At 42.0% G+C, this 24,141-nt stretch overlaps 1 protein-coding gene across 3 annotated transcripts in view; it reads right to left on the bottom strand.

Annotated features, from left to right (window-relative positions):
* The window catches only part of LOC149322142 ((E3-independent) E2 ubiquitin-conjugating enzyme UBE2O-like), a 148,506-nt gene that overhangs the window by 8,388 nt on the left and 115,977 nt on the right, over nucleotides 1–24,141 (bottom strand). For all 3 annotated transcript variants that reach the window (XM_089535221.1, XM_089535231.1, XM_089535241.1), the window contains 8 exons: nucleotides 20,939–21,447; nucleotides 14,487–14,641; nucleotides 12,208–12,320; nucleotides 10,646–10,774; nucleotides 9,634–9,723; nucleotides 3,541–4,207; nucleotides 1,873–2,009; nucleotides 711–914 (listed from right to left, as the gene is read on the bottom strand). In XM_089535221.1, the coding sequence (XP_089391347.1) occupies nucleotides 711–914; nucleotides 1,873–2,009; nucleotides 3,541–4,207; nucleotides 9,634–9,723; nucleotides 10,646–10,774; nucleotides 12,208–12,320; nucleotides 14,487–14,641; nucleotides 20,939–21,447 (2,004 nt within the window). The remainder of the gene's footprint in view (nucleotides 1–710; nucleotides 915–1,872; nucleotides 2,010–3,540; nucleotides 4,208–9,633; nucleotides 9,724–10,645; nucleotides 10,775–12,207; nucleotides 12,321–14,486; nucleotides 14,642–20,938; nucleotides 21,448–24,141) is intronic.

Here is a 24,141-nt window from a genome sequence, read left to right as displayed (position 1 = left end):
GGGAACCTTCAAGTCTGGTTCCTCCCCAGAGTCACCACTAGGCTGCTGTACCAACAGAGGAATCCCACCAGCACTAGGACCTGGCTGAGCCTCCTCCTCTAGGGCTGGGAGATCAGGGCTGGATTCTGGCAGAGCAGGATTAGCACCTGGTGTAGCCTCAATTACCTCCTCCTCATCCTCTGAGACCTGCTCTTGGCTGGCCATGACAACCTGGACAGTGGGCATTCTGTCCCTAACAGTGGGAGCCCTGATGGCACAGTGGTTAAATGCCAGTACTGCAGCCAGTGTTGCAGCCCCAAGGTTGTGAGTTCAATCCCAGGGATCCTGGGTTGACTCAGCTTGCATCGTTCTGTAGGTTATTAAAATGAGCACTCAGCTTGTTGGGGGCAATTAGCTTACACGTTGTAAACCATTTAGAAATTACTTAGTTCAGTATGAAGCGGTATAGAAATGTAAATGCTATTGCTACTACAATTTAAAGAAGCACCTCCAAACTAATGGCAGGCATTGCACATCAGCCTTGGCTTTTGAGTAAAACCACATTTTTAAATTTATTTCTTAAATAATTAATATCCTATCTTTCTCCCAATATCGGACCCAGGGTAGCTTACATAAGATTATTTGTGAATAGAGGGATGCACAGTAATCTTGTCAGTTTATACTGTGAACAGAAATATAGAAAACAGACAAACAACCAAAGGCAGTATTACCTTGCCTATCCATGTCCCCAGAAGACTTACACAGACCTTTCCATTGTCATACAAGTTGGGGTTCAAGCGCCCACTGCACTGGGAAAGGTAACGAAAGAGTGGGGGAACAGCTGGGTATATATTGGGCAGCTGGATGTCAAATAAGAAGAGACCATCTTCATACGGCGTGCGTGTGGGTCCTTTGACAAGTGCTGAAAAGAGGTCCTGTGAAGAGGTTAGAGATAAGCTGATGGAACCTTTCATAAAAAGTGAAGTAATCCTATTACATGGCATGGCAAACTTGCCAAATAGCACTTCTCTTATCCAATTTGCTGTTGTGTGTCTTCTAGTCATTTCTGACTCATAACAGGGTTTTATTGGCAAGATCTGTTCAGAGGGTTTGCTTTTGTCTTCTCTTGAGGCTGAGAGAGTGCAAATTGTCCAAGGTCATCCAGTGGCTGAGTGGGGATTTGAACCCTAGTCTCCAGAGTTGCAGTCCAAAGTTCAAGCCACTACGTGACACTGCTCTTGCCCTTACCCAATTCCTTGCTTGGTTCTTTATGAAAATAACAGAGCAGGAACAGTGAGTTCAGCTAGGGTTAGCCGCTGGCAAGATCCACAAAAGTGTTAAATTTTACCAGCTTATGGAACAAAACTGTAACATGGCAAGCATTTGCTGCAGCTGTAGCCAAGTTATGTCAGAAACCTTGATGGTACAATACATTGCTACCATTAAAGAATGAGGAAGTTTAGTTTAATCAATTTTGCAGGTGTTTAAGGAAGTTTTCTGGACAGAACTATATTGTGTCTCTGTTCTTTTTATGAGCTATAGTTTTTACACATTAACTTAGAATGGACAAGCATATAGCCTCCATGTAAAATGAATGAATCAATTCTTTTGTGCAAGCTATGGAAATCAAAAGCAGTGATGGTGCAGTAGGGGACTAGTCACCACCAACTGCAGTGCCATGAGAGAAATGAACATCTCTCCTTTGTGTTTCAGGAGACAGCATCAGAATTCTAATCTTCATCAACAAGTTAAGTGATCTCTTCCATTAAAAAATAATTTAGTGGCCCAGAACAGAAAGCGTGGTCTTTTTTCAGGATCTTGCTGGAATTAATTCTAACAAGGATGCTCATTCTCAGTGGATGGCAAAACTGACACAAGGCTTCAGGGACTTACCATTCTGTCCTCAAAGGTTTTGACCATGATGCCATCTGGCAATGAGGTTGCTAAAAGTGCCATTTCTTTCCTCACTGTGCTGAAAAATTTCTTAGCTTCAGGAGGTTGGAATTCCATTTTCTTAAAGGCATGGCTATCTAATAGGCCAAGAAAACATCAAGACAGATATTAATGAACCTACCACACACTATACAAAAATGAAGTGACTCTTGATAATTCTGCTTTTCCATTACACTGTTCAAAAACTTCTCTAAACTCTAAAGATCCTTGTGGCTAAGGTGGCTTTACAAAATTCTCTTTTCTAGCCAGAAACTGTACCTAGCTAGGAACCACTGCCAGGTAAGATTTCCCTAAGACAGGTAAAAATGTACATGTCTTTGAACTTCATTTATCCACCCAAAATGCACACTGACTACTTGACCACAGTGAGGACTTTTTCAGCAGTTATTCTGGACAAGACAGTTCACCAGAGGATCCCCACCTTATGATACTGACATGTATGAACGTGCTTCTCAGGGTATCTGATGTGGTGGACCAACAATTATTGTTATCCAATGTGTCAGGGACTGGCACTATATTTGTGTTAATTGACTACAATGGGCTTTTTCTTTTCTAAAAACTTACCAGGGGTAACCCTGGTCCAGGGACCACTACTTTGAGTAGCACTGGTATACAGTACCCATGAAGACTCCTGAAGGGAAAAATGCTCAACAATAGCAGCAGTTCTTTCCCCATGGAAACATTTTCACTATAATTTTAGGGGTTAGCATGTCTGTACAGTGGACCCTTGGTATCCACTGGGATTCGATTCCAGGACACTCCCTCTCTGGACACCAAAATCTGTGGATGCTGAAGTCCATTATATAAAGGGGTAGTAAAATGGTGTCCCTAACATAAAATGGCAAAATCAAGGTTTGTATTGTAGAATTTTAAAATATATATAATTTTCAAGCCATGGATGGTTGAAAATCCATAGATATATAATCCATGGACACGGAGGACCTACTGTACAACAGGCTGACTGCTGGTCAAGGGTAGGACAAATTTGTAAAGGTTTGCTCAGGCTCTAATTTTTTCCAGTATTAGGTTTGTTCTGCCCTGCTCCCATGCTGGATTATTAAATTATTTGTTTCTGATTGGCTCGAAAATGATATTTTTATGCAGATTTTTCATGATACGTACATTTTTATACACATTTTTAAAATGTAATAGTTTCTCAAGCACTTTCCAATTAATATGTTTGTGTGCCTTTTTCAATCTTTCTTTTTGTCAAGAAAAATACGTTTTTTGCAAACTACATTGCCAATATTGGGGAAAATGTTGATTTCGAAGTCTAAATGAGCTCTGGTGTTTTAGGTTCAGGAAATGCAAATTTAATAAATTCTACTGAAAGAATAAGAATGTAGTCATAAAGATATATCCCACCCTTACACACAGGTACGCACATTCAAAGATGAAGCAGGATGTGACTCATTGTCAAGCTTTGCTTCCTTTAAAAAAGGATGAGGTGCTTGTTTGCCACTCAAGGAATTTGACTATGATTTCATTGTGCCTTATCATGCTGTTGTGGGACTGATGGGAACTGAAGCCGGCCAACAGCTCAGGGATACAGGTTCCTCACTCCTAGTTTAAAACATAAACAAGCAAACCTGTTCCTCTTGCACTCACCTGGGGCAAATTCCAGCACAGAGAAAACCTCCCCCTTGGCACTGGTGAATGTAACTCCAGGCTTGCCTCCACTCTGTTGACAAAGCACTGGTGTCTCACTGGGCCATTCCGACGACACAGGGGTCTGTGTCTGTGCTTCTCTTTCCTCCTTTTTCTCTGCCTCTGCCATGGCCTCCATCTTTTCTTCTTCCACAATAGCTACATTGTCCAGAGTCTTCTTTAGATTTTCCTGAAGCTTTTTGATATCATCCAGGAACTTCTTCTCCCGGGTGGGCTTTTCTGGTTCGACTGTTGGAGAAGTGGGGTATCCTGTCAGCAGTTGTTCCACTGTCATATTCTTCAGGCTCTCCAAAATCTTGATGGCCTCCTTCAACTCTCGGAAGCCCTTTGGGGTACCTTCCTTGCTGGACTTATCCGTTGTTAGATCAGCCACTGCCATTGCAACAGCCCCTTGTACCTGTTCTTCCACCTTTTTTACCTCTTCCACAAGGGGTTCCACAGGCTCTACGTCCTCAGTCTTTGCATGGTCATCTTCCATGAGGCCATTGTCTGTCTCCCAGCTATCACTCTCATCCTCCCATTCATCTGAGGAAGCACCACTAGTGCTGCCATCAATGGAATCAAGGTCTGTCTCTTCATCTATCTCAGATTCTATGTTGTACAAGTGCTGAATTTGGAGGGGAGGGGGAGAGGGGAGGAGAGAGCACAGGGGGCCAAAAGTTAGGGAAAAGTCTACTGATATGTTTTCATTTCACCTAATGGCATGAAGTGGATATAACTATTTATAAGGGGATCAGAGTTATTTCACTCACAGGACACCTTGGGAGGCTGAGCTCCCACAGGGCTGACATTCAGATGGATCCTACTTGCCTTCACTGCTGGTCTTATGCAATGGCTGTGCGTGAGATTCTGAATCAGCACTTTACTTTCAAAAACTAGGGCATCCTGAGCTAACTAGAACAGTTTGTGAGAAGGCTAAGGGAGAGCTGGGAACTCTGCAATGGACTAGAGAGCAGCATGCATTAACTCTGCTAGACCACAGGATACTGAACTTCTCTAACAAGTCACCTTATTTACTTCATGTTGCATGTATCACATTTCTTCCTTGCCATTTTCAAAACCATACCAGTCACAATTTATGTACTGCATCTACACATGTATTATAGGTTGATGCACCACTGTACTAAGACAGCTTTTCTTTGTGGAAGGATTCTTGCTGTGATGTGATCATATGCGACAGGAGTGGGAAGGAAGACAGCAGAGTGCTTTGTATCCCACTGCTATAGTTCAGGCACTGTACTATTCTACTGCAATTAAAGGAGAAATGCTCTGTTCAGGAAATGAAAGCCTTGAATGCCAGGCATTTCATGCACATGAGCAGATTTCTGAAGCAAAAGCAAGCTTCTGCAAGTTCTGGCTACAGCAAGGAACTACAGCTATCTGGAAACAACGAGGCAAGGCCTGGGATAAAAATCATTTGATAGTTTAATTTCCTCCAACTATCATTTGGAACAAAATTCACTCTCTAATTCATCCCCCAATGGATTTTTTTCCAACTAGAAAAATCAGATCAGACAAATTCTGATTAGCACAATCATCATGAAGTCGAAGACTTTCATGGATAGCATCCATAGTTTTTTGTGGGTTTTTCGGGCTATGTGGCCATGTTCTAGAAGAGTTTCTTCCTGACGTTTCGCCAGCAGCAGAACAATACACATGCAAATCACTCCTGCCTTTCCAGGTCGCACAATATATATACCCAAGGCCTTTCCAGGCAAGCATTCTCTGAAGATGCCAGCCACAGATGCTGGTGAAACGTCAGGAAGAAACTCTTCTAGAACATGGCCACATAGCCCGAAAAACCCACAAAAAACTAAGCACAATCATCCTTTATATGTACAGTAAAAAGTACTGGGCGATGAAAGCAGGCCATGTGGGCAGTGTATTTTCATAAATTACTGAAGTTTATGTCTGCTTGGGTCTGTCCAAATGTTCCATCGCATTTGCTTCTTCCTTAATTATAAGAAGGCTGTTGTTTTTCAGCATCTATGTCTAAAGAGACATTCTCTGTATTAGGGTATAGCAGTGACAGAAAGTTTCTGAAGAAGACAAGTCTGTCTATCACACTTGATATTCTTGTTGCAGTACACAGATGCAAAGAAGTATGGGTGGAGGATATTAAGGCAAACGTAATTCATGGGTGATGACCATGAGGCCCCAACATTCATGGCTAGTCCCCTGCTCAAACCTAACACATACTGCAGAATCCTTTGCAACAGGCTGAGGACCCTGGCAGACAAGTGAGTGTGGGAAGAGTTCTTTGAAGATGGACCATCTAAAAGGTAGCATAGGGGCTAAACAGACAGGCAAAAAGAGGTGCTTTCAGGTTGACTTGAAGGTATGGTGTTTAGATGACACATGCCTTGAAGCCAGCAGGAAAGTGTGTCTAGGCACCTTATGCAGAGAAAAGCTGTTTCAAAAAGAAGCCATAGCATGTGGTCATGACAAGAGCACTCCAGCTGCCTTGGGAGCTGGTGGTGTGGTTTCAATGTGGCTTGAGAAAAGGCAGCTTCAAGCCACTTTTTCTTGCCCATCTGTTTTGTCCCATACTAAGGTAACAGGAATCTCTTTTTGGGTTTACTATTATTATTAGCGATTATTCCGTTAAACTTAGTTTTAAAAATCTCTCCAAATAGCATGAATGTACACTATGCTTTCAGTGAGATGTAAATGTGCAACAAAACACCCACTGACTTGTTCATGGGCTAGCTTTTTTAGTGTGCTAAGCTGGAAGCAATGAGAGCTGTCCCTTCCTAACACAATACAATAATAAAATCCTCCTACCTTCAATTCTAATTGCTTTTCTGTGCCAACACCAAGGACAGGAAGAAGTTAAACCTTCTTTAACACAGTGATTACTTTCAGGAAAATGATCAGCACACACAAGGAGGTTGAGATTTTATTTTAAAACTTGTATACCATCAACATGGCTTCACAAAGCCCTTATTAAGAAGAGTTCTGTGGAATTGGACTAGAAGCCTATGGAGATCAGCATCCTGTGTCCTAATAGTGGAGCAACAAAATAGCTTAGAGAAGCCCCTTGCATACTATTCCACATTGCTCACCAAACCTCCAAGAGCTGCATTTGGAGGGGATGAGTGGCAGGAAGTGAGTGGGCAAACCCCCCATTATATTAACAGAATTCTGTCATTCATTGGATCTACATACATTTTTTAAAATGTCATGAAGAAAATAAGTCCCCTGCAACTTAGCAACACATTCCAACCCTAAGTAGTAAGTTTTCCCAAAGCCACCTCCAAAGGTCCAAGACACACACTGGCTTGTAAATACACAAGTCTTACTCTATAAAAGACCACTGGAATGAAGATGTTTTCTTCAACACTGTGAAAATGGGCAAAGTGTGCATGCAGATATGCCCAAGCAGAAGAATGTAGTAGTGTTGAAATGCAGAATTCCATATCAGAATGGGCAGAAGCTAGACTGGGATCTATTAGTAGAGTTCTGGTTGATCTGTAGCAGACCAACAAGATTTTCTCACTCCCAATTGACTAAGAAAAGGAACAGTTAAAAAGTGTCCATCCACCCACTAAAGTAGGCTGCTGAAAGAAAATGTTTGTGCCAAAAACCAGGAGTGGATTCATCTGGGAAAGGATCTTTGTTTTTTATTCTGGTAGTGATCACATATTTCTGGGTTATTGTGCTCATAGAAACCTCATTCCTTAATTCTCAGTGTATGCCTACCTGCGTGAGCCTCCATGGCATACCTAGATAGGTGGGCGTCAACATGTTGGTTTAAAGCAAAATAGATCATACAAGTCTTAATTCCATCTGCCCCTGCTATAGATCATGGCTGGGGGCTATAAGTGTAGCTGGCCCTAAAGTTCCTGCAGCTGCATTCAAAAGAAGCCGTTAATTATTGAAAACAACAAAGAGGCTACATGTTAAACTGCAGAGTAGGTAGTAGAGCTCCATGTGGATCTGATAAACTACTTGCATCTACAGCAGTATTTTCTTCTATTAAAAAGAGTGAAAGGAAACTTAACAAGATTAGAGGGTTGGATAAACTCTCATATATCCTAGAGGACAAGAAAAGGGATAGTATAGAAGAGGATTGGGCACAGATTGTGACGTATTGGGAGAAGAGATGGGGTTTTGATAAAAATCTGGTTTAATATTGTATATAAATATATCTGTTTAATGACAAAAAGACTTGTATAGATGTAGACCAGAAGAATGAATTTTTTCATGAAAATCAAAGTTATAAATTCGGAGAAAATATAACTTGGAGAATACGTATGCACATACACTCCTTATTAAGGATAGAAATGATATAATTTTAAAAAGATAAAGATTAAGGGGTAGGATATAGGAGGGGGTATGTTTAGTTAATAAGGGATTGTATGGAATATTTGCAAGAAACAGGGAAAAATGTGATAAGTAACATAAAAGTAAATAGAGCGGGAAGTGAAGGCAAAAGAAGATAAAGAAGATATTGTATTTCTATGTTTGGCTTTTTTTTTTTTGGTTTGTATTGATATAGATATTGATGAAATATTTAATAAAGATATCAAAAAAACAGTGAAAGGAAACAAACACAGACAAATGTAGGCCAAGTCTAGGTCTGCAAGGGTAGAAAGACCTACACCATCATACCTGTGGTGAAAAAGCAGATCAAAAATGCTCAAGTCTAAGATGAAATAATTTACTTGCTATATAACCATGGTAAGAATCATGCTGCCCTCCAGATATTACTGGAGTGCCATGCTCAGGAGCCCCAGCCAGCACAGCAAATGGAGAGGAATTGTGGGAGTTGCATTCTAGCAACTTTTGAAGGGTTAAAGCTGCCCACCTTTGTATGGCCAATGCCATACACCCTGTTCCTCAATTAGGAGACATGGGGCAGGGTGTTATCAGTACAATGATGACACCCAGAGATATATTTCTGCATGCCTCAGTCAGCAGCTTTGACTACAGATGGCATCTCTTCTATAATGAATGTCTTCAAGCAGTAATGGACTGGATGAGGAAAAACAGACTAAAGCTGGATCAAGAAAAAACAGAGGTACTCATAGTAAGGGCCCCTAAACCAGGTATCAGGTTACAACCTCCAGTCCTAGATGGGTTACACTCTCCTCAAAGGACTGTGTTTGCAGTCTGGGGGTGTTCCTAGACCTGTCGCTCCAGATGACAAATCAGGTAAATGTGAAATCAGGAGTGCTTGCTAACAGCTTCACATGATACACCAGATGCACCTTTTCCTAGAACTGGGGGACCTGGAAACTGTGATACATGCACTGGTAACTTCACGACTCAATTTCTGCAATGCGCTCTACATGGGGCTACCCTTGTGCTTAGTCCGGAAACTTCAATTAGTACACAATATGGCAGCCAGGCTGGTCACCAGAAAATCTAGGAATTACTATGTAACTCCTATCCTGAAATCACTTCACTGGCTGCCTATTGGTTTCCGGGCACAGTACAAGGTGTTGGTTATGACCTTTAAAGCCCTACATGGCCTGGGTCCAACCTATCTAAGGGATCACCTACTTCTGTATAATCCACCCCGTGCACTTAGGTTCTCTGGGGGGAATTTATTGCAGCCTATAAAGACTAGACTGGCTGTAACCTCCAGAGGACCTTTTCTTCAACCACTCCCAGATTGTAGAACGGTCTGCTGGAGGAGGTCCGTCAAATTGCTAGCTTAGACAGCGTCAAAAAAGCTGTCAAGACAGATCTCTTCTGGCAAACCTTTCCTGAACAGAAACACCCGGCCACAAATGAGTCCCTCCTTCCCATCATGTATTGTGGTACCACTCTGCCCATTTTGTTTAAATTGATTTTAATTATTTATTTTAACAGATTATTTTAACTGTAATATGTTTAATTCTTTTTTTTTTGGGGGGGGGGGAGATGGGGATACTATATATATAATATATTGTATACTGTAGAGAATTTTAATATGTAAGCCGCTTCGGTTGTTTGTAACAAAGAAGCGGGATAAAAATAAAGTCTTGTTGTTGTTATTGTTGTTATTATTATTAGTTGGCAAATACATCCATTAAGGGAGCTTACCTGCGGCAAAACAATTGTCCTGGAGTTATCAGCCCACACAACCTCTACTTTGCTGCTGAAATCCACACGAGCCACCTGTCCCACAGAGGGCTGTGGACAGAAAAAAAACAAGCATTAGGGCCATCACATTCTTAGGTTCTAGATTATTGTTGTGACAGCTCCTTCCAGGCAAGCAAAGCTCATTAGGAAGGCAATAAAAGATATAGAGGAATGAGCCAAGAGCAGTAATAACAATTCCTCTTCCTGTTGAAATCCTATCTAGTGTGATTTCATGCAAAGAAAATTTTGTGAGCAAGTCATTGCAAAGACAGTGAACCATACATTAAAGAACCCACATAAGTATGTGAACAGGCTGCCACCTTGTGGTGGCTTTGGGAACAGAGGTTAGGCCTCTTACGTTGTAGCTATTCACATCTGACTGCTTTACCACTATGCTTGTATATGTGTATGTACCTTATGATGCACCCCATGAATTTCATAGGGCTTTCTTAGGGACAGAATACTCAGAGGGGTAATTGTCAGTTCCTTCCTCTGAAATATAGACCACAACACCCAGTAGTCAGAGGTGGTCTCCCATCCAAGTACTAACCAGGGTTTACTGCTTAGCTTCCAAGATCAGAAGAAATGCTGTGCCTTCAGGGTATTTAGGTACAAACCTCTGCCAGAGCCAGAACTTTTCAAAATCACTACAAAGAGGCAGGAAGTCTTTTAGGCCATTAGGTTTTGCAAATATAAAGAAGATTCTGCTGCTTCCTGATAGACACCAATGCCCTCAGGGTTATGTTCTGATTATTGACTGGTCCTACTGCAGACAGAAGTCAGTTCTCTTGATGTGTGCAAAGGGAGGAAAGATTTCCTTGCATTAAGTATGCACTTCCATTAAGAGCTCTACTAGAGGCAAGTCTTATACCTCTCAGTCCAAAATCAAGAGCCAGGAACTGCGAGGTACCTGGAACCCTTACTTCCCTTTTTCTACAGCAGCAGGCTCCAACCAAGCACTGACATTACTCACCTCATTCTCACCAACTGAAGCACCATCCTCAGCATTGCCAATGCGGATTACAAAATCGGTAGTGCGGAAGCGGAAATCTGGGTGATCGGCAATATCATACACACTCACATCATCCTCCTCTCCAACAAGCTGGCAAAGAACATACAGAGATAAAAACCAATTAACTGTATCACACCGATTTCCAAAACTACAAACACTCCCAACTCATAGGAAGTGCAACTCATAGGAAGTCCAGTGATCACTCTTCTTAAACAACAACAAAAAATAAATTAAATTGCATGGCACTTTCTGTATGTGTTGCTACTGGCATCTACTTGTTGATACACTGTCACACATATACATGCTGCTACAAAGAGCCCTCTGGAGAAGTAATTCAAAAAGCAGGAAGTCACTCACAGGATGGTGACTGATGTATGAGTGCTTACAAATGACCAAAGTCTCAGCAAACAGTGCTTGCATATTTTTATCTATATTGAGCCATCTAAAGAAATGGCAGTTCACAGAGACTGAGATGTGTGCTCTGGCCCAAGTGGCTTAAAACAAAAACACAAAGACAAGAGGAGCAATATATCAGCATACTCTGTCATCAACATGCCACTCTTCCAAATGAAATGGAGATTACAAATAAGTAATTTATATGCATTCCAAAGTGGGCAGAGTTCTGTGAAGTGACTGTTTTTCATAGGAGCTAACACATTTGTATCAAGCTTCAAGTTTCTATACTACATGGATTCATGAGAAATTGAGAATCACTTGAATATGAAGAGTGACCATTCCTAAACAAGTTCACAAGAATGTATCTTGAATAGCAGTCTACAATCCAAACTAAGGTTAAGCAAATGCAGAAATTCAACATTTAACATAAAACAGGATCTAGCAAGACAAAGTCAAGGGGGACCCTTGTGGTCTCTTCCAACTCTAGGATTCTTTGATCATAAAATAAAAGAAACAATATACCATGGCTTGATAACAGTACACAAAGTTCTTTACTTTTTACAGCTAAAGATCTTTATTAGGCAGTGGAAAATGCAAAAACTATTATTAGGAAAGGGACTGAAAATAAAAACAGCCAGTATAATATTTCCAGCACATGCACTTCCAGAACTCCGGTATGGCTTAAAAATAAGACTTAAACAGCAGAGCAAAATGCAGTGGGTCCTTGGTATCCACTGGGATTTGGTTCCAGGACCCCCATGGATAGCAAAATCCATGGATGTTCAAGTCCCATTAAATGCAATGGCATAGTAAAATAAATCCCTTATATAAAATTACAAAATCAAGGCTTGCTTTTTGGAATTTATATATTTTTAAATATTTTCAAGTCATGGATGCTTGAATCCATGGATAAAAAGGGCTGACTATACAGAAAGAGCTCTCACAAAACTATGCAAAAGCAGAGAACAGCAGCATTCATTCAGTTTCAATGGATACAGTATAGTTCATAGTTTGACTAACCCATTAGAAAATAAAGCCACTTAGAAAAGGAAGACCTTGCCTCTACCCTACAAGCGCTAAGAGGTACAAGATTCCAAAAGAGAAAGAAACAGAGACTTTGTTCTTACCTCAACATCATCTCCACTGGGCTTCAGCTTAAACCATTTCACCACACAGGTGCGGCCAATGTGGTCACCTGACTGTACAACTCCATACATACCAGGATCCTGAGAACACTGGGCTATTTAGGAGTGAAGAAAGACAAATACTCCAGTAAGAGTAAGCAGAAGAGAACTACAAAATCAGCTCTGCACCATTTTGTCTAGAAATGCTTGATTTGTCCTGACATTTTTACTTAATGTCGAGTCAAAGGCTTTCATGGCCAGCATCCATAGTTTTTTGCAGGGTTTTTGGGCTATGCGGCCATGTTCTAGAATAGTTTCTTCCTGACGTTTCACCAGCATCTGTGGCTGGCAACTTGAGAGAATGCTTGCCTGGAAAGGAGTTGGGTATGTATATACTGTGTGACCCTGGGAAAGCAGGAGTGATTTGCATGTGTATTGTTCTGTTGCTAATGGCAGGCCTCAGGGTGGGAGGGCCTGCAAAAGAGAATTAGTGTCTGCTTGATTAGTGCTCATTGTCTGCTGGAAAACCCCTGACCCTAGGAGATTTCTCATTTGCATTTGTTGAGTCTTCGTCTTAATAATAATAATAACATAGCCTGAAAATCCCCACAAAAAACTATTTTTACTTAAGCCTAGTTTAGGTCCTCTTTCAGTTCCTATGCTCTGTCTAAGAGAGGTTGGAAGCAGGCAGTGATGACATTTTGCAAAGAGGTATCAAATGTCAGACATATACCTAACCCCTACCTACATTCAAGCATAAAAATTTTTTTCCAGTGTAATCTGTGGGCCAGCTACTTACTGAGGTCAACTGGGTAGCTGCAAAACTGAGAGCCTTATTGCATCATTAAACAAACTTGGAAGACAAACGAAAAGACGCATCTTTTTTTCTTCCTCTGTATGATTTAGTTCTCTTTCGTTCTCTTTCTGTTGTAAAACCGTGAGAGAGAGTCATAAAAAAGTGTCCCATTTGCCAAATTGAAATAATCCGTTTGGCAAAAGTGATGCTTTTACAACCTGAAGAGAACAAGAGTAATACAGAGGAAGGAGAAAAAAAGACGTGTTTGTCTCCTGAGTTTGTTTAATAATGTGATGAAACTGAGTTAGTACCTTGAACGATACAAAGTATTTGCTACTCAATCTGCAAGGGCTTGCAAGTGGAGCAGCTCTTCATTGGTGGAGCGGCTCTTCATTAATTTTTTCTATTGACACAAAAAAGGATCCATACATCTTTCATGGCCTTGCTAGTTATGTTCTTAGCATTATACTCCCTGGATGGATGGGTGTGAAAGTATTTTGACATTATGTCAAGTTTAAGAACGAGCAAAACTATGGGGGAAAGAATCCCTATCTCCACTACAATTGTAGAAGGTATTGGAAATTCAACCTCAATGTGGGCTAAGCCTCAGACAGCAAGAAATCTGCAAAGAGCCCTACAGCTTTCCAAGTGTCTCTGAAACTGAAGGGCAGCGTTCAGAAGAGTGTTTTTGTCCTCACTGCTTCTGAAGTCAGTGCAGCATCAAGGTGAGTCCTTTCAGTTTTCCAGGCTTGGAAGACAGATGATGGATGGGGCTTTCCACAATACCCTGTTCTTGCCTGTGGGGAGCATATATGGAGGCACACTATGGCCACATAAAGGTAAAGGTAGTCCCTTGACATGAACGTTTAGTTGTAACCGACTATAGGGGGTGGTGCTCATCTCCATTTCTAAGACGAAGAGTCAGCATTGTCCAAGGACTGCTCTGGTGGTCATGTGGCCAACATGACTGCACAAAACCTTCCCACTTAAGTGGTATCTATCTACTTGCATTTGCATGCTTTCAAACTGCTAGGCTGGCAGAAGCTGGGAGTAGTGACAGGAACCCACCTCATTGTGCAGCACTCGGGCCTGAAACTACCAACCGCATCCTCGAATTAAAATACTGTAACATTTTGAGGAACAGCAATCTTTTTGGCCAGATGATATGGGTAGTCTTACAAACAGAAGGACAGAGTTGAAGTGTTAAATGGCAGCTGCCCCACCTCTCTTGCTAGTGGATTAAGGAAGCAACAATAAGAAAACGTCTAGCTTGATCTACCAGCAATGGAAATTACTCCAGTAGTTCCTTCAACTGCCATTATTATGCTAGACATTACTGACAGTCTGAAGAGCCAAACTTAATTGCAAGTGCAAAGTGCTAATAAATTGCAGGACTTCAGAGAGAAGACATGAGTCCAGTTGTGGTAGAAAGGCGGGATATAAATCCTTGAAAGAAAGAAATATAAAAATAAATGTTACCAAATACCTCTTTTATCTACTACAAAATCGCCAGGGCAAAACTCATTGTTGTCCAAGTGATGGACAGGAAACAGCTCATTGGAGCGAATGTTTTTTTCCACTGTGCCATCCTGCCACATTACGTCAGCTGATGTCATTGTGGTCACCACTTCTACAGCAACTCTGTGACCAAAAAAGAAAAAAAGGCTGCATGTCATTGAAGAAACCATCCAAAGTAGGGTCAGATGAGATCTCCTAGCCCAGTTGTGTACGAGATCAAGAAATGTGCCACTGATACTATGACCTAAAGCAAAATAGAACACTTGAAAGAAAAACCTCACTGCTGAAAAAACAGATCAATAGAATCTAATACTGGAGACCAAATAAGGGCCCCTGGAGTACAGATTAAGATACAACACATAGCACAGAGCTCACATTTGTGCAAGAAGAATCCTGGCATAATTTTCCAGAAATGACTTTCTCTGTTATATATGGTTGAAGCTACAAGACAGCGACAATACTGTACATCAAGTCAGGTAGGCAAGGTTTAAATAAGCTATGATAGCCAGAAAACTAATTCTGGAAACAAGGTTGGTGGTTTATAGAACAGGCTTACAAATAATAATAATAATAATAATAATAATAAAATTTTATTTATATACTGCCTTTCTGGAGATCAAGGCGGTTAACAGCATATTAAAACACAACAATATAACATCAAACAACCATAAAAACCATCATAAAATTAACTCATATCATACATCTACATTGCTACAGTCTAAAAAATCTCAAGCTAGCAACAAATGCTGCTGAGAGGGGAGGGGGGAGTACTTCAGGGGTTAGGGGTAAGCCTGCTGGAATAGGTATGTCTTTAACCCCTTTTTGAATTGGTCCAGCGAGGTGGCCGAGCGGAGCTCGCCGGGAAGGGAGTTCCAGAGCTTGGGGGCCGAGGTAGAAAAGGCCCTCTGAGTGGTGGTAGTATATCTACCTTCTGGAACCCTTAACAATTGCTTCCCGGCTGACCTGAGTGTGCGAGGCGGATTGTATAGAGAGAGGCGGTCCTCCAAGTACCCTGGGCCCAAGCCATTTAGGGCTTTATAGGTGATAACCAACACCTTGTATTGCGCCTGGAAGCGAATAGGCAGCCAATAAAGGTCTTTAAGGACCGGTGTTATGTGACTGGCCCTGGAAGTACCAGTGACCAATCTTGCCGCCATATTCTGCACCAACTGCAGCTTCCGGGTATGGTACAAGGGTTGCCCCATGTAGAGCACATTGCAGAAATCCAAACGAGAGGTTACCAGAGCATATACTACCGTTTCAAGGTCCCCCCGGCCCAGGTAGGGACGCAGCTGGCGTATCAACCGAAGCTGATAACAGGTGCTCCTGACCGTCGCATCCACCTGCGATGTAAGGTGGAGCGACGAGTAAAGGAGCACCCCCAGACTGCGAACAGAGTCCTTCACGGGAAGCGTGATCCCGTTCAGGACAGGTGGAAACAACGCCATCCCCGAGCTGGGAGAACCTATCATGAGCACTTCTGTTTTCTCTGGATTCAAACTGAGTCTGTTTTCCCTCATCCAGCCCATTACCGACTCCAGACAGGCAACGAGAGGAGAGATGCCATCCTTGGTCACTGAATCAGTCGGAGACATAGAGAAGACTATTTGGGTGTCATCAGCGTACTGATAACCCCGCGCCCCGTGCCTCCGGATGATCTCTCCCAGCAGTTTCATGTACCGTATTTTCCGGTGTATAAGATGACTGAGCGTATAAGACGACCCCCAACTTTTTCAGTTAAAATATTGAGTTTAGGATATACTCGCCGTATAAGACTACCCCTCTTCCAACACACACCAAATAAAAATTTAAAAAACATCAGATTTGATTTCAATAAGGTAATTTTAATTCAAATGCTTATGACATGCAGGTACTTAGCAGGAAAACTTGTATACAAAGCTTGCTTGGATTGGTCAGCTCTCCCTGCCTGCCCAGCCCTCCCTGTCTCCAAGATTTTCTTCTACCGTACTTGTACAGTGCTGCCCTTGCTGCTTTCATATGGTCGCCACATAGGGAGGGGATGCAGCCGTGGCTGTTTTTGAGCTCCCCCACCATATGCGGCGACCGCAGATTCTCCAGTCTGGCTTGGAAGTTTCAGCACCCCCAATATAAGATGACACCCGGCGTATAAGACGACCCCTGACTTTTGAGAAGATTTTCCTGGGTTAAAAAGTAGTCTTATACACCAGAAAATACAGCAAATGTTGAAAAGCATGGGGGACAGAATGGCTCCTTGAGGGACACCAGATGTAAGGGCCCTCTTATCGGAGCACACGTCCCCCAGCTGCACCATCTGGAACCTACCTGAGAGGTAGGAACGGAACCACTGGAGTGCAGTGACCCCGATTCCCAACTCCCCCAGGAGCTCCAGAAGGATACCATGGTCAATGGTATTGAAAGCCACTGAGATGTCCAAAAGCACTAACAGGGACACGCTACCCCTGTCCATGCCCAGACAAAGATCATCGATCAAGGAGACCATGGCGGTCACAACCCCGTAGCCCGCCCGAAAGCCGGTTTGAAATAGGTCTAGATAATCCGTCTCATCTAATATCGATTGAAGCTGGATTGCAACCGCCTTCTTGATCACCTTCCCTAAAAATGGCAGTAGCGATACTGGCCGATAATTATTATGCATCAGGGGGTCGAGGGAGGGCTTTTTTTAGCAATGGTTTTACAGTGGCCAATTTTAAGCTAGATGTATTAATGTGATGTATTAGTGATGTATTATACAGTGATGTATTATTTATACGGTGTAACATGGAAGTTACTACCGTTCCCCCCTGAGCCGCTAGCCACGAGGGACAGGGATCGAGGGATCAGGTTGTCTTCCTAACGCTTCTAAGGATCTTGTCCACATCCTCGGTACTTACAGACTCAAAATGATCCAGTACAATCGAGTCTACGGAAGCTCTGGAGACCTCTACACTGGTATCTGCACTAATACTGGCATCAAGATCAGCCCTTATCCGAGAGGTTTTATCCGCGAAGAAGTTGTTAAATTGGTCGCAGCAGGCCTTAGATGGTTCTAAGATAGGGTTCAGGGCAGGAGGGAGCTGAGTAAGCTCCCTCACCACTCTGAACAGCTCTGCCGGACGCGACTCCGCGGACGCGATACGTGCAGCAAAGAACGAATTCTTTGCTGCATCTATCGCCTCTCCGTAGTCCTTCAAAAGAAGGCCCAGGAGAGCCTTGTCGGCTAAGCGCTGATTTCTCCGCCAGTCACGCTCTAGACGTCGCAGCACCCGCTTCCTTGCCCGGAGATCTTCCGTATACCAGGGCTGTTTTTTGGAAGCAGGCCTGAGAGGACGCTTGGGAGCGATACTGTGTATAGCCCTGGAGAGATCAGTGTCCCAGATGTTAGTCAGGGCGTCAACAGAATCGCCGTCATTTCCAACCATATAGCCCTCTAGGGCTTCTTGGAACCTTTTGGGTTCCATTAGCCTTCGAGGGTTGACCATCCTAATAGGTCCGCCACCCCCGGGGGGGGGGATCTGGGTGGATGCCTTGATTTTTGCCTTTACCAGGAAATGGTCCGTCCATGACAGGGCGGAGATGTTGGTTATTTCCACCCACGGAATCTCCATGTCCGTACAAAAGACCATATCCAGTGTATTACCCGCAGAATGCGTAGGCCCCGTGATCAGTTGAGACAGGCCCATGGCTGTCATGGTATCCAAGAACTCCCGAGCCGCACCTGATGGAATATGGTTGGCAGCGAAGGGGATGTTGAGGTCTCCCAGGACCAAAAGCCTGGGGGATTCCAACACCAACTCCGAGACCAACTGTGTCAGCTCGGTAAGGGAGTCTGTTAGCGCACGGGGTGGCCGGTAGACCAACAGAATCCCTAGACTGTCTCTGGCCTTCAGGGTCAAGTAAATACACTCAATATAGGAAGTTTGTCGAGCATGGTTCCTAGATAGAGACAAGGTGTTCTTATGAATCAAGGCAACACCTCCCCCCCACCGCCCACCTAACCTGGTCTGGTCTATGCCACAACATAGATACTTTCCATTATCATGACTGGAAATACTAGAAATTCAAAACTGTATTCTCTATTTTTATTGTTTTTATTCAAAACATACCTTATTAAAAGTTTCTGATATCACAAGTATCTATTACACAACACACCAAACCACTTCACTAACTTTAAAAAAAAAATCAGCAGCTTCTATTCTTCCCAACTTCAGCCACTGCTCTGTCTAACCAGCGAAGAATGAGAATCCCAAACATTTCAGAATGTGATTAGGTGGGTCAACTATTCTAAAAAGGGTTATCATCCTTTCACAACCTTTTTTATTTAAAGAAAAAGAACATGTATTTTCAACTGGCCCAAATGCAAGGAAATGAAAATCTAGAAGTGAATAATAGATATTGTTAATTCTTTAACAATAATTAATTCTTTTTAATTCTTTCCCGACTGCCTATTTTTTTTTAATTTAACTGCTTCTGATCTATCATCCTATATTACTGGGTTGATTTGTATATTTAAAGGACGATGGCATTCTTATTTCCTTTATTTTTATGGCAGTAAACAAGGATGAATAGTTCTCTCCAGAACTACAAAGCTAAAACAGCTATATAACACACTTATGGACAGCATGGACAAAGTAGCTCCTACAGGGTGAGGCTCAAATTCAGAATGACCAAAGTGCTACAGCAAATATTGTTCATAACATATTATGTGATGGCATCCCTTATTTTAGAATGGGCTTGTTATTCATATATTGGTGGATCGTGACAGGCAACCAGGAATTGTCCCAAGTGAATATATGTGTACTGTGTAACACTTTCCATAAGCAGAGGAATACAAAACCTGCAAGTTGCATGACACTTTTAACTTTCTCCTTGAAGCCTAGCTCATAATCTGGCCTACAGGTGAAAAAGACCACTGCCACCAGCAGCTCCAGGTTTCAGATTGGAGTTGGGGAGAAGAAGCTCTTCAACTGCTAAGCAGGGAAACTGATTTCTCTATCAGCTCAGTGATTAGCAGTAAATACCATTTAAAGATATTTTTGTAGTAATTCTTTACATTTCAAAGAGGGCATTTAAATGTTAAATATCCTTTAAACAGGTTGAACTATGCTTTGCATGCCTAAAACCTGCTGTACTGGAACTTCCATCTAAGCAGGTATGTGCAAAATTGAGCTGTATTTTGTACATTTGGTGTCCAAACTAGTAAAATTGAGATGTACTGGCATACTTCAGGGCCCCAAAGGCTGCTTCTCCTGCTTTGGCATGAAACCAGCACTTAACAAAAATCAACCAGAGAGCTTTCAATGACAGGGGAACTTGCCACTAAAGCCAGAACTCTGCCAAAAAAAGGAAGTTTGGTTTTTCAAAGAGGTCTATTATTTGAGTAGCTACCTTAACGGATTTAGGTTTTATTAGTGCAAAAGGACACAGAGCTAGATTATCTTTGAAAGGAGCTCTTTCCCTCTGTGGCCCTAAGACTGATGGAAGGTGTAACATGGACTCTAATTAGCTATTTGAATTTGCTGAAGAAAGTGCAGCTGCCATTAAAAGAAATGGTCTAAAAAATGCTTTTGTATGAAGTTTGAAGGCGATGTAAGCCTACTTAGATTTATTCAATAAGAAGCACCATTTTTTCACATGTCATTATGTTGAGCCCCTGGCATAAAAAAAAGATGTGATTAAAATTACAGAAAAATATGGTTCAAAATTAAGGTGTGGAGATAGGAGGAAATATACAGATGTTCAATTCTGTACAGATTCTTAAACTTCTTCATCTGACAAAGTATAATTTGATGCAAAAATATTTTGTCTTAAGCGGTTTCAGAATCAGTGGATAATGAGAATCAATAATAAAAGAGTCTTATTAATCTTTCCCATGACAGTTCAATATGTTTCATCAATATTCGTTTGAAAAAACACCTTGAGCTAAGTAATTTAATATACTTCACCAAGAGATTAGAAAACTTTCTCTTAGGGGTGAAGCAGATGGGGCAAAAAGAGTGGCCTGTCGCTCCAGTACCATGGCAACCGGATGCTATGAAGTCCCGAATCTGGCCATTGCCGCAGTCTCAAACTGGCTACTAGCAGGAGTGGTTTTTTGCTGCTCCTTTTCAGGTTGGCTTCGGGTCACCTTAGGTGGCCTTGGGAGCAGTTTGCAGGTGGTTGGGGGCATGCGTTGTCTGAATGCCATTCCCCCAAAGAACCTGGAAGGTGCTTTATTTTGCCGTGTATTTTGAACTTTAGTTTAAAAAAACCCTGATTTTTAAAGTTACATATGTATTGGTATCTTGTGTTTCTCTCCAAAGAGATGTTATATGCCAACAAGTTAAAAGCCACACAAATGAAGCTAGATGCATTTTTATAATACAGGCATCTTACATGAGTGTGGAAAGTGAGAATGGGCAGGATTTAAGGGGATCAGTAGGTTGAAGAATGTGACCTTACCTGTCTCCTGATTTAAACACCCGGCTAACCTTGGTTTTCTTTTTCTTATGTTTCCTCTTAAGATTTTTGATAGACAGTGGGATACTCTTTTTGCGCCCTGTGCCACTGCCACTTTGAGAAGAGGCTGTGGAGCTGGCAGATGATGTTACAGAACTGGTGTCATCAGTGTCGTCCGCTGCTTCGTCATCCGCATCTTGTTCTGCCGACTGTAATTTGTAGTCCAAGACGCCATCATCCCTTTTCAGTATAAAAGGTGGGTGCAATGGCAGCCCAGTTGCTTCACAAGACACCCCTTTTTCCATTTCATTAAGGTGCTCTTCCTTTACCTCCTGTAAACTTGCAGCATTACTGGCGGAAATCTCTAGTTCATCTTTTGAGTTGGCTTTAAGGTCTTCAGCTTGTTGGTCACCTGCTGCTGCTGAGTCTCCTTCAGGGAGGTCAGGTATACTCTGAGATTCCGTGGAACATGACATGATCTTTACTATCTGCTTCTTCAACAATCTCCTTACCTAAAGGGAAAAAATGTTGCTCAGTAAATGCAGCCTAAGACAACTACACACCTTTGTAGGACAGTTTAATCAGTCAGGGTATGCTATGGTATTGGGTTTAATATTTGGTTCAAGAAGGTGATTTGCATAAAGACAATAGTGCCAGCCTAATGACTCACTAATAAATGTTTTTTGGGGTTCTAGTATGTTTTCTCTTTACAAGTTTGGCCAATGTAATACAATAAATAAAAGTAATAGAGTTTAAAATGATTACTCTGTCTAAAAGTGAGCAGTAGCATTTTCAGGCCAGACTGGGTTGGTCATTACATAAAGCACATGCTGTGACTTGCTTGAGGATTCTAGATTTGTTTGACTAAACTTCCTCCATGGCATAACTGGTTAAGTACACCTTCATAACTTCCTCTCCTGTGCTTCTAACTTCATCTTCTGCAGTTACGACACTGAAGTGTTACATTACGTCTTTGCATCTTCCCTAACCCAGAAGTGAGCAAAGTGCAGCCTGCAAGTTGTATATAGGTTGACAGGGATGCCCCAAGTTCCAGGACCTCATTCTCTGCAAAATGTATTCCAGTCCTAAATACAGGCCGAGGGGGAGGGGGAGGGAGAAACCTTTAAATGAAAAGTGCCCAACCAAGACTTCTGTGGGGACTATTTGCCATTTTAGGAAAAGGGTGAGAAAATTTTTGTCATAGTGAAGCAGCATGTCAAGAAGGATGAAAATAACCCCCGACTCTAAGGACTGCCCACCCTTGCTACAGCTCAGGACTTAGGGAAGGAAAACAGACACTGGAAAATAATTTTTCCACAAGGTTTTATTACTCGTCATCCATCCATCCACTGCTGATAGGTGCTTCCACTTGAGTGAAGGACAAATTCTTTGGGGAGTTTCAAAGAGTGGGTCAGAAGGGTGAAGGAAAGTGCTCAAGCCCTGTGTTTAAGGGGGCAGATGCATCTTGGTGAAGCAGGGACGGCAGCAGCTAAGACTGATTTTCTTGAGCAGCCTTCCAGTTCAAGTTACTGTGGTAGTACCAGGGCAGTGGTGTATGTGGGTGTGTCGGGGAGGGGGAGAAGAACAAAAGACATGAAAGCAGATAATGATGAACTTCTTTGCTCAATTATGCTGCAACCTCTCCCCCCACAATTTTCCTATCTGGAAATTCAAGCCAAGGTAGTGGCCAGCACCTGTCACCAATTCCACTGGGTGAGAAAGAGCAGAAGACAAGAAGCTTTTTGCTCTCATTATGCTGCAAAAATGAGGCCCCACTGGACTAATTTCCTCTCTGGAAACCCAAGCTGAGGTAGTGGCCAAGTCTTATCACCATTTCCACTTGATGAGAAAGCCACATTCCCTCTAAGTTTCAGAACCAATTCATGACTCCATAATTTCAAGGCTTTTATTTAAAATGGGGTTACCAACTATGACTGTTGACAACTATGACAAGTCATCAGGTGATTAATTGTATGGGCATCTGTTTCCTTTAGTGGTTTTGCAGGCAGGAGAACACTATATCTGTTTTTTAGCTTCTGTACTCATTACCAGACAAGACAGGTAGCATTTCAATCAACAAAACTCTAAATGCTTTAGACCATACACAGTATATCTAAAATAACATTTCAACATGATATTTGAGATCTGCCTTTGACAGGCTGCATTACAGAACCACTCACACATTTTAATGTTGTATACTACTCTGAATTCTGCACTGGGAGAATTTCACAAGCTTCTCTATACAAACTGGTTCTGAAACTGAAGTTTTAATGTTTTACTTTCCTTTCTAAGTCAGAATAAAGCAAGTGAGACATACTTATGACCCTCAATATATGATTCATCCTAATATTTTAGTATGGTTTAGCAAGCTGAAATGTTTAGATTGTATAAGGTGTCACTGAGGCAGGTATGGGTTTTACCTTCTGACAAGTGATCCATTTGCATGCATTCTTCTAATATACCGTATACACTTGACTATGTAAGTCAACCTCATGTATAAGTCAAAGGCACATTTTGGGGCCAAGATTAGAGATTTTGATAAGACTCATGGATAAATTGAGGGTAAAACTAGGAGCATGTAACAAACGCTCTAAAGGATGAAGCAAAGGAAAATAATACTAAAGAACTTAAAAAATTCCAGCAGGCATAACTGTTTAGCTCATACTAAAGGCTGAATGGATGAGAGATCATCAGCCTTATGGTCTCTTCCAACTCTATGATTCCATAATTCTATAAAAGCAGAAGTAGCCAACAAGCACTGAACATAGTTTTCTGTACTTTTCTGGGCTATGCGGCTGTGTTCTGGAAGAGTTTATGCCTGATGTCTCATCTGCATCTGTGGCTGGCATCTTCAGAGGGTGGTGGAATGGCAATGTATGGACTATGTATATATTTGTGTGTCCCTTGGTTAGGAGGAAATGATTTACAGCTCACCCTCCATATCCGCGGATTTCAAGATTTTCCATGGATACTGAGGGCCCACTGTACATGTTAATCTCTGTGTTAGTCTGTTGTCGAATAGCAAGGCCTCAATACAACTCAGTACATGCAAATGAACACCACTCAGGGTCAGGGGGGGTTTCCCTGCAGACAATGGATTGCTAATTAAATAGCCACACATATCCTCCCGCATATCATCCCACCCTGAGGCCTTGCTATTTAATAACAGACCAACACACAGATTAACATGTAAATCACTTTTTCCC

The sequence above is a fragment of the Sceloporus occidentalis genome, unplaced genomic scaffold, assembly GCF_023333645.1.
Source record: "Sceloporus occidentalis isolate IW3139 unplaced genomic scaffold, rSceOcc1.0.p SCAF_1, whole genome shotgun sequence".
In the NCBI taxonomy this organism is placed as follows: Eukaryota; Metazoa; Chordata; class Lepidosauria; order Squamata; family Phrynosomatidae; genus Sceloporus; species Sceloporus occidentalis.
This window is presented reverse-complemented; position numbering and strand designations above follow the sequence as displayed.